Raw genomic sequence first — 11,226 nt, 5'->3', positions numbered from 1 at the left:
CAGCCCACTAGTGCAAGCGAGTGAATACAAAACATTGTACCCTTCTGGTTGAATCCTATTTCCCACAAGCCTCTAATACCTTATGACTCAAATACTAAAACAGTTATTCATTTTGAGATTCATTAATTAAGTAATTATAGATTCTAATACAAAGGGTTAAAAACATTTTATTTTTATGGCTTTATGTTATTTATTTTCTAATCTTAGCTTGAATTGGCTATCTGCTTGGTTCCTACTTTTAAGATGTCGGGTCAATCCTTTGCAAACCCAAACTGATCACTACTTCATTAGAATAGGCAAAAATGATCATGAATCAATTGTAACTAGCTCACCTGCCAACAAATAACTCTTAAGCGTCCCCATCTGGAGAATCCTCACCATAAATATAGAGGCATAGAAATTAACCCATGCATGACAAAATGTAATTTCTAAACATCACTGATCAAAGAAAGGTTCATGGAGACATCAAATTGATCAATGTGCTACGCCTGTATCCATCAGGAAGCATTCGGAATTTGGTGCACCATAAATAGAAAAAGGTAAGCCAAGCCTAAGACCGATGAGAATCAGATCAATTTGCTAGTCTTGTGGGTCCACAACTTGCCTTTATTCTCTTTCTTTCCTCTTTCCCCTTCCTATCCTCTTGACAAATGAGGCTGATGTGATACAGAGGCAATATGAAATCAGCTAACCACAACAGGTTTTAGTCTTTTAGAAGAATTAAACACAGAGCATGGAAAAATCTTACAAAGTAACTCCATCAAGAAGCAAAACTCCAGATAGATATTCTCTTCGTGGTCATCTGTACAGCTACACCAAAACTGGGGATCCTAATTCATGTCCAAGACTGCTGTGCAACTGCAACCCAATAAGAAATTAGCAATCTAACCTTCCTGCATCTCTTTTGTAGTGTTACAGCCTGGAACATGAAAGTAATCAATATTAGAGATATAATCTGTCTCAATACAATTACCTGCCAGAATATAAAAAGAAAACAGCACAACGACAGTGATAAATTATGAGCAATATATCCAGCTGTCAGAAATTCAGAATAGATATATAAGCCTTCACATGATAGATATCCATGAAGGTAAGCTTTCTTTTTTACAGCGCTGTAATATCTACCAAGTAACAATTACGGTGGCAGTGAAATTTTCTGGACATATCATTCATGTCACCATCTAATCATGTGGTAAGGTTCATCAAACACATATTGCTTGTTTTTAAGCAAAGTTGAAATTCTGCCTCTTGCAGAACGAGTCAATGGCTGATAAGACCAAGGGAGAAATACCAATGATTTTTTTTTTTTGGATTTGGGGACGGCATATGATTGAAATTTACTCTGGAATTAGACAAGTTGCCACTCCATATGGCACCCTATCTATCCGTGTGTGGGGGTGTGTGGGTGGGAAGAAGAAAAAAACAAAAGAGAAGTAAATGGCCAGCATTTTTAATTGATAGTAGATCATTCTGAGAGATAGAAATTACCCCATGCATGAAAAGAGATTATTCCTAAATTCCCATAATAAATAAGAGCAGCATATCATTGTTCATTGTCGGTCAGAATTCATTGGCAAGTCAGTATCCAACACATTTACTTGACCTGATATCTTGGCCCTGCAGGCCAGACACATAAAACCAAATGAATCTGATTGCATTTCAGAGTAGACTGCCTCGTGGTTGAACTCCATTCTGCACCATACACAAACAGTTGTAGGCTGATTTGTGCTAGCCTTAATTAGGGAGACTGCTTCCAGATCAAACCGAACAGTGGAATCAAGCTCTTGCCCCAACGCTGAATTGTATGCAAAGCCCATGGATTCTTTTTCTGGCAGAGATCTTGATTCTGGCCCAGTCATAAAACTGAACCGTGAAGGCTCTGTATCATCCAACCTCAGCTCTTCAAAACCCGACATGTTTTCAAGCTTCTTGACATTGCAGAATTCATCTGCTCCCTGTCCATCGATTATAAACATCACTCATAGTAAGATGAAAACGCTGAAATTTTTTCACTCGTAATCAGAATTATGAAGAAAAACACAAATAAAAAGGTTTTAGCAATCAGATTTCAGAAAACATTTTTTTCTTCCTTCCTCGTTTGCTTTTCCCTTTTTTTTCCCCTTGTGGGGGTGTTAATCTCACAGGGGTGTGAGAGTTGTCTTCCACCACAGCTTGCCACGTGGTGAACATGGCTTTAAATAATAGAGAAACTCACACCCATCTCAGCATCTCACTCGTGAAGATTTTAACTCCCACACAAACAGGGGATACAAGGTGAAAAAATTACAAGAATGCCTCTCAATTCAATTATTATGAAATAGTGTTCACATGGACTGAACCCCCCCCCCTCTTCCATATCAGCTATGTGGAAGAGAAGCATGACATTATGACAAAAACAGTTCAAAAACCCTTATTCTAAAGAAACAGTACGTAAAGCCAAGTGACTTCGTGATAAATACATGGTTCAAAAAGATAATTACCAGAACATCTGATCATTTAACTTAGAAAAATGCATATATTAGAAAACAAGGGATGAGGCCTGATACCTTATCTAAGGTCATATTAGGATCCGGAAAACAGCCTGATGGCTGCATCAATGGCAATGAGGAGTCAACCACCCCATCCTCTGGTACATTTCCTCCATCAGCAGTCCAATTAGCCTCTGTTGCAACATCCTTATTGGGTTCAGCATCACAGCTTCCAAAACCACTTCCAAGTTCATTCTTAGAGCCTGATGACTGCTTCAATGGCAATGAGAGGTCAGCCACTCCATCCTCTGGTACATTTCGTTTATCAGCAGTCCAAGTAGTCTCAGATACAACATTCTTATTGGGTCCAGCATCACAGCTGCTGAAACCACTTTCAAGTTCACTATTCCCAGACTTGTCCATTTTATCAAGTTTGGGCCCCTCTGTAACACTAGTAAGAGCCTCATTCACGATACCATCAAGCCCACAAATTTGCTCCTTACCAGGAGTTGGTGAACAACTTCCAGAAAGCCTTTCAAGCTCAATACCACACTTATCATTCTTAATTGAAGTAACTGCATAACTATCATTTTCATCAAAAGTATCAAAGGTACTGCAATCCTTCTGATTACAAAAAAAAGTTCCAGAATCCAAGCAATAACAGGATTTATCATTTCCAACATCGTTAGCCTCACCAGCCATTCTTGATTTACTATCAGGCCTCTTAGAATCACAAGATAATTTATTGTAAGAATTCTCAACCAAAGTTTCTTCAATCTTACTGGCCTCCATAACATATTTATTGTGAGAAGAACTGGCATTCAGGTCGCAGTTGGATTTACCACTAGGAGTTTCATCTGGTATATTATGAAGTGCACTAACATTCCTTCCATCAAAAAATTCTACAGCAGAAACTTCAGGAACAGAATCCGTGTTAGCTTCAGTGATCAGTTTGCTATGACAAGTACCAACATTAGGTTGGAAGTTTGATTCATCAGTAGGAGTTTCCTGAATAGGAACCTCTTCTGGCTTAGTATGAAATGAACCAGCATTCTGTTCATAATCAGATTTGGCAGTAGAAGTTTCTGTACTACATACCTTTCTAGCCTCCTTGACCAGATTACCCTGAGAAGCAACATTCAGTTCATACTTGGGTGCACCTGGAAGAGGCTCCAGAATGGAAGCTGGATCCTGTTCAGTACAAAAAGAAATAATGTTCTGTCCATCATTAAGTCTGGCAGCTGTAGTGTCTGGAATAGAATCTTTATAAGCTTCTGCAACCTGTTTACTAGGAGAAGAATCAACATTCAGTGCACATATGGATTCACTAGTAGGAGTTTCCAGAATGGAAGTTGCTGTGAGTTTAGAATGAAGAGAACCAACATTCAGTTCATTCATTTTGGCATCATCAACTTCTGGAATAGAGCTCTTATCATCAGCCTCTGTAACCTGTTTACTACCAGAAGAATAACGCATCCATTCACAGTTGGATTCAGCAGGAGTTGCATGAGTGGAAATCACATCCAGTTTACAATGAACAGAGCCAACATTCAATTCACCACTAGGTTTGGCAGTAGAAGTTTCTGGAATAGAACCCTTGTTAATGTAAACTGATGAACCCATAATATGGACACCAGACGGAACAGAAACTGAGGGCAAAGGGTCAATGCTTTTTTGCACAGTAATTGGACCTGGTAAAACTTCAAGATTCCTGACATAGTTCCTTACATGGATCCCGACATGACCATTGTAGCGATGCCTTTCTTCAAAAATTTTATGGCAGAATTGGCATTCATATTTTCCATCTTTAACGATCACCCCATCAGAAATGGATGAACCAATTCTACACCTTTTTGCACTCCTCTGGTGAGACGACAGCAAGTGATGCAAATACGCATCTTTTTCTTCAAAAGTCATGTTGCATTTGTGACATTCTAAAAGATCCCGTACTTGAACCTCAGCCAGGTTCTCAACCCCCAATAAGGCAACTTGCTTATGATGGTCATCAATATGAACTATCATAGGTGATATGGAATGGCAAATGGGGTCTTCCTTATTGTTGTCCTCTTGACAGGTAAGACCTGCAGTCTGTTGTATGTCCCACAAAACTAATAAAATGAATTTGAACTAGAACAAACCTATTAGGTAAATACCAACTTACAATTTGAGAAGCCAATTCCTGGGTCCGCTGAGTATTCCTATCACCATGACCAAAATTTTGCAGGATTGAATCTTGAGATCCAAAATATGACAGCAAAAATGAAGAAACTTCCTTGCAGGTGACAAACTGATGTCCGCTTGGGCTGGATAATACCAAATTAAGCACAAAAAGATGTAAGAAACAAATTATGAAACAGAGAAAATAATGAAAAGCAATGAAATATACAACAGAAGCCACATCAACCAACAGAACAATGTATACCCAAAAAAAAAAACAACAGAACAAGAGCATTTCTCATGTATTCTATAGATTTGTAGCCAACATAGGATATATCCACCTGCAAGATCTCTCAAAGGTCAAAAACCAACACTATCAGAAATTTTTTTTCCGGTGAAAGTTAAACAACTCCATATCTGGTGAAGTAAACACTCCACCACCTACCATGTGGCAATACAAGGATGCATCCATGTGATAGAGGACTTCACACCCATCTTGCTGGTCAAATTTCAGCCCCAAATGAGCAAGTGACTCAAAATTATTAACATGCCATTTGTGTTTATGTTAATTTCTCTCTCTGGGCAATTTTGTAATTCTATTGAAACTTTTGTTGAACTTTGGGCCACTTTCATCACTCAATTATAGTGGGAATTTTGATAGTGATATGCATGCAGGGTTCTCTATCACATCGACCCACCCGTGACCCATATGTGGCGAGTGGTAAAGCGTAAAACCTCACGAGGAATAGGACTGTTAAAGAGTTTCACTTTTTTTCAATCTTTTTGTAAATCATTTTTATGAACAAACAGACGTAACTAGTACATTTCTCTCATTTTATTTTGTTTATCCTCCCCTCCAAAAAAATGTTTTACAAGAAGAAGTGATGAAAAACCAGGCCAGAGTCTTGGAACAAGGTTCAAGGTTTCACCAAATTTCAGAAATCCACTGCAATAAATAAAAAAATGCAATGTTTTAGTGGAAATTTCACTGTTTCGGAGAAATTTGGACGATATTTGTGGTTTCGGTACTGTTTCAACCGAAACGATACAAACCTTTAATATAAAAGGTACAATTTCGACCCATTTCGTTCGTTTCGCTAGCTTCGACTCTAAGGTCTGTGGGAACATAGTGTTACAGTATCAGAGTTAGAAACCAATAACCATGAGAGAGAGAGAGAGAGAAGAAGAAGAAGAAGAAGAAGAAGAACACAGCAATTCCCAAAGAGACAAGCAATTGATGGCTAGACTCCCATCCTTCCATTGTATTTATAGAGTTAAGATTACAATAGAAAGTTTCCTATTCAGACTAAGAAACCAGAAACTAAGACTACTACCAAACATAGATTCCTAGTACAACTAGAAATGGGGGAATAAGAGAAAAACAATGCATAGAAGCAATCCATGATAGAGAGGGGAACTCCTCCTATCGTGGTACACATAAAGGGACTACGATTTGACACTCCCCCTCAGGCTGGAGCATACAGGTCACCCATACCTAGCTTGGAACAACTCTTCCGAAACGTAGGACCAAATAGAGATTTAGTAAACAAGTCGCCAAGCTGATCAGCAGAAGAGACAAATGGAGTAGCAATCATTTTATTCATGACATCATCCCTCACAAAGTGACAATCAACTTCAATATGCTTAGTCCTCTCATGAAACATGAGTATAATAGCAATATAAATAGCCGCTTGATTATCACAGAACATCTTCATAGGATAGGTGACTGGAAACCCAAACTCTTGGAGTAAAGACTTTAAACAAATAAGTTAAACTGCAGTATGAGCCATAGCTCGATACTAAACCTCGGCACTGGACCTAGCCACGATTATTTGGTTCTTGCTTCGCCAAGTGACTAGGTTCCCTCCAACAAATGTACAATAACCTGTAGTAGACCTTTTATCACTTGAGCATTCAACAAGCTGCCCCCTAATGAGCCCTTTTTGGGTATTTGCATAAACTGATTGATGACACCCACTGCAAGGGATATATCTGGTCTTGTACTATTCAAATAAATGAGTTTGCCTACTAATCTTCTATATTGATGTTTGTCCTCAAGGTCTTCACCATCATCAATTCCAAGCTTCTGGTGGGGATCCATAAGGAGTGTCAACAGGCTTGGAAGCAAGCATACCTGTCTCAGATAGGAGATCTAACACTTACTTTCTTTGAGATAGACTGATCCCTTTCTTACTTCGTAGAACCTCAATGCCAAGGAAATACCTATGAGTACCTAAGTCCTTCATCTGAAAACGCTGACAAAAGAAATTAAAGGGAAGGGAAGGGAAGTGAAAATTTTAAACCTACAAAGGAAACTTTTGTAATCATACCCCACATGATTATTTCACTAACTCCAAATCATTCTATATTTGGTTATTAAATTTCACTTTACTATGCATCCAAATCCCTTGAGTTTGAAAAGTAAAATAAAAGATACATCTAAAAAGTAATCATTACTAAATATCGTAATAAATTTAACTACTTTATACAATCAGGTTGGGTAATGATTATTGAAAATTTTCACTTTCCCCTTAATTTCCCTTGCAACCAAATGGGGCCTAGGTGTTATTACCTTAGGCAACTCTTCTTATTATGTTAGTAAGCTACATTAGCATGGTGCAGGTATGTGCCAGGAACTAAAATCCGTCAAATCATTAGATCTTAGGATATGGAGTCTCAGCTTACGTAGTTCCACCAACAAGGTATGGGTATATAGACACATCATTTATACAACTGTATACAGTTTCCGAGTAAGCTAGTTAGTTGATAATCCTGGCACATTAGTTATTTATATTAGCAATCAATGTGTATCATATCCAAAACTGAAAAGAACATAGTACCTCAAAAAATATGCAGTCATAACTCGCAATATGACTTCAAGAACTTCAAATGCAAAAGAATACTAAAACTCTCGAGTCAGCACATGTACTTGCAAATAATACAATACCAAGTTTATCTTGTGTGCATGTGCAAGTATGGCATGTACACCATCCTAGAAAGAGGAAAATAAGATTTCAATATAAAAAATTGAGCCTGTAATTGGAGGATCATTCACATATCATATACCCATATATCTGTCATTCTGTGTCCAGTCCAACACAGGTACTGTGGGTAGAATGAAAGATCCAAAGTATCAAAGTCCTCATCTATAATATTTCCAGATTTTCTACAACTCCATTAAACCATGCCATTCACCAATTACCTAATCAATTTACAATTAATTCAGCTAAAAGCTTCATTTGACTCGACCCTAACCATCTAAAGCAAGCCCTGGTCTTTGCCTGTTGCAGAGAGAAATTTCGCCACAGGAGATTTCAATCCTTATCAACAAACTTCACCCAGACAGCCACCAAACCCAACCAACCACATTAAACCCCTTTTACTCTAGTTCCTAATACCATCCAAAGCCAATGTTACTCTGCTGACTCATCATAACACCTTTGCCGCAGGTGTCACTCTTTCTCCATCAAAACTCACTCCAAGTTAACCTAGCTGTACCTCCTAAGATTCCCTTCTATGATTGAATTTCCATGTCAAAATTCAAAATCTAACCCTACTCTAGAGACCTTAATTGCAAGACACTTACATTTTTAACAATAGACACACCTTGTAACTTTCCATTCTGACTATGCAAGCATCCAAAATGGTCGATTTCAGTTTGAATTTTGGGTCATTATATAGATTTTTTCTGTCACTCTTCTTTGAGACTATTTTATAAAAAGTAAATTAATCATTTATTTAATGTGAAATCTTATCCATTTAGCTTCCAAAAGAGACTAAGATCTTGCAATTCCAAGTTTCATTAGAAGATGTACAATAAAAAAATTTTTGTAGGTTGTGTACTTGTGGTGAATCAAATCTCAGCTGAATTTCATATTCAATAATGCTCGTTGAATAAACAATTTTTTTAACAGAAAATGCTCAATCAATTAAAGTGCAATTAACGGAAAGTGATGAAACAATCTAAAAGAAAAAAGGAAAGAACTTATCTAAATTTAGATGTAGCAGGGAATTGATGATAAGTTAAGAGAAGGCAATTATCATCCACCTTGAACAGAATAAAATTTGGACCATACAACCTAGAGAAAAGAGGGGCCATTGAGTAGAGCAATGGTAAAAGGTTCAGACTGTTAGGCAATGTCAGGGTTTGAGTCTTGAAGGCGGCAGCCACTTTGTGAAAAAACGCCAAAGGTTAGGACTGACTCCAAAACTCACCCCTCCACCTTCATAGGGTTACAAGTTGAGCTCATAGCTTGCACAGGTTGTTAAACCTGTCCCACATCTTGAAGCTCTTGGGCATTACTACAAAAAGCAGAATACACTTACTAGATAGAAAAAACTGAATTTGTATCCATTTTCAGACAATAATGGTATGGAGTTAAGGGATACAAACATAAAGGGTATACTCTTTACACCAAATACCTTCCCACACTTTTATTCATCCCCAAGTTTCCAACATTATGTTGTAAAAGCTGACATGTAAATAAATGACAAACTGAAATTCAAGACTAACAGATGATAACTCTACAACTGCCAGTCTTTCGCTTAATCACTAAAAGCACCAAACTAATTTCTCATTAGGGTCAAATATGTTTCCTTCATTATACAAAGACTAATCAATTCAATGGCTTTGCAGTTTATTTTGTTGGGACAATAGCGGGAATCATACTCAACACCGCTCATCAATATAGTGGATTTTACATTATCAGAGTTGACCATATCTACAAATGCACATGCTGCAACCAGCAAGGTTATAAGCGTATCATCTTGAAACTAAAGTGGCATTACATTCTAACATGTAGTAGTTGTTATTAAGATTAATAGGAGACTCACAGTTGGGGTGAAAGAAAATGTAAACAAGACACGATAAGACCTTATGTATCTGCGGCAGTTTAACCACACGCGACCTTCTCTCCTCTTGAGCGTGAGCAAAAGCTTCCAACCTTTGGGCAACGCATCCCCGAAATCACTAGCATCGACAATCTTCCTCTTCTTCCTCCTGCTGCCCCACTGTCCATTCAGATCCTTCAGAAACCCTAACAAAGCCGTTTCAGTCTCCAAACCAACGGTTCTCCTTCTCAATTCAGGACCAAAAGGATCTTGAAAATTAGCCAATGCAACAATATCAACGGCGACACCATTTCGGTTCACAATCTCCATAGTCTGCTCCTTGGTGGCATTCAATCCATTGTCATAAACTACAATGCTATTACTCATGACGTTGTTGTTGTCATCTCCCTGAACCTGAGGCGGCTTCAGTTCGTGCTTCCGTTTCCTACCTCTCTTCTTCACTTCCTTGCAGGAAACAACGACCGGAAACTGTTGCAGCGGAAACTCATTTTCGACCTTTAATGGTACAGGTTGCGGGTGTATCGGTGGCTCTATATGTTCGGAATCGAGAGGGATTAGATCAGTTTTGACGGAATTGTCATTCAAGAATAGCTCTTGGACAAGAGTGGCGATGCGTTGGTTCTCCTTTCGTTCAGGGTCGTCGACGAGGTCAGGGGGAGGCTTGGGAAGGGGGAGAAGGCCAGCGCAGCGCCTGCGAAGACCGACATTGGTGATTTCGGGCTTGCGAGGAGCAAGGCGGAGGCGAGAGTATGTTTGCTTTCGGCTTCCAGAGCTCTCATTGAAGACGGAGCGGTCGATTTTAGATATTACGACGTCGTCGCAGTGGCGGAGATCGAAGGCTTCGTAGGAACATAGGGAGAGAGAGTTTAGCTCCGACTGAGAGAGAAGTCGGAGATCGACGAGTGAGATTGTTTCGAATTGCAGGTCGTGGGTGGAAGAATCGACAGTGACGATCGCCATCAGAAAGGGGAGTTGGGGGAGAGGGATGGCACTATGGCACCTCCTCTGCAGAGAGAGGGAAATCGCAAAATGCGAGACGAATTGTAGAAGACGTATAGTTCAAAGGGAAATGAAAATTGCATGAGTTTCCAAAAGAGTTTGTGTCAGGTACTTGGGCCTGGGCCTGCGCGTGGGCTTGGAAGACCAGCTTCTCCTACTCTCTGGTTTCGTTGGTGAAAAATAGATAAAAGGAAAACTAGCCTCTTTTCTCTTACTAGAGCTCTCGAGCCATTAGAGAAGAATTTTTTTTTATTTTTTTGAGGTGGAGAATGAATTAAGGTGAAAGATTCTCTCAGGAAATAACCTCTCCAACCCCTATGTACGAAATCATTTCGTTGGTCCTAATTGGTGCACTTAGGGGGGGGTTAAGTTTGGCCCTCTGAACCTGAGGCGGACATGGCCTGGGCTGGGATTTTGAAGCCCGAGTTCGGGCCGGTCCTAGATTGAAGCCTCAGAATGAGCTTGGCCCAACCCAATCCAATCACTCTAATTTTATATAATTATATAAAAGAATTATAGTACATTTTTTTTGTGAGATGAATTATTACATATTACGTTTAAGACTTTAAGATTAATGTTGATAATATCTCTTTTTTTCTCTTTTTTAATGTATATAAGGGTCCCAAATGGCAAAATATCAAGGCAGCCAAGGTCAGTCAAGGCCAACCTGACCCTAGCAAAATTAGTGCCAATCAAGGTCAACCTGACCCAACCCATCCTGAAGTAATCAGGGTCAATCAAGGCTCAGCAT

General features: G+C 39.0%; 1 protein-coding gene across 3 annotated transcripts; it reads right to left on the bottom strand.

Moving 5' to 3' along the window:
- Nucleotides 1–593: 593 nt before the first annotated feature.
- On the bottom strand, nucleotides 594–10,493 carry LOC122667541. Of its 3 annotated transcripts, XR_006333810.1 has the most exons (6): nucleotides 9,499–10,493; nucleotides 4,630–4,771; nucleotides 2,547–4,556; nucleotides 1,604–1,955; nucleotides 749–919; nucleotides 594–656 (listed from the first exon to the last, which is right to left on the bottom strand). XR_006333810.1 is itself a non-coding variant. In XM_043863848.1 (5 exons), exons 1-5 carry the CDS (start codon nucleotides 10,434–10,436, stop codon nucleotides 885–887), a joined length of 3,477 nt encoding a protein of 1,158 aa, XP_043719783.1. In that variant the 5' UTR covers nucleotides 10,437–10,493; the 3' UTR covers nucleotides 594–884. The 3 variants fall into 3 exon arrangements, 2 of the variants coding, with proteins under 2 accessions (XP_043719783.1, XP_043719782.1); XM_043863848.1 differs by having other exon boundaries at nucleotides 594–919; XM_043863847.1 differs by lacking the exons at nucleotides 594–656; nucleotides 749–919 and having other exon boundaries at nucleotides 1,493–1,955.
- Nucleotides 10,494–11,226: the final 733 nt, after the last annotated feature.

Source organism: Telopea speciosissima, chromosome 7, assembly GCF_018873765.1.
Source record: "Telopea speciosissima isolate NSW1024214 ecotype Mountain lineage chromosome 7, Tspe_v1, whole genome shotgun sequence".
NCBI lineage: Eukaryota > Viridiplantae > Streptophyta > Magnoliopsida > Proteales > Proteaceae > Telopea > Telopea speciosissima.
This window is presented reverse-complemented; position numbering and strand designations above follow the sequence as displayed.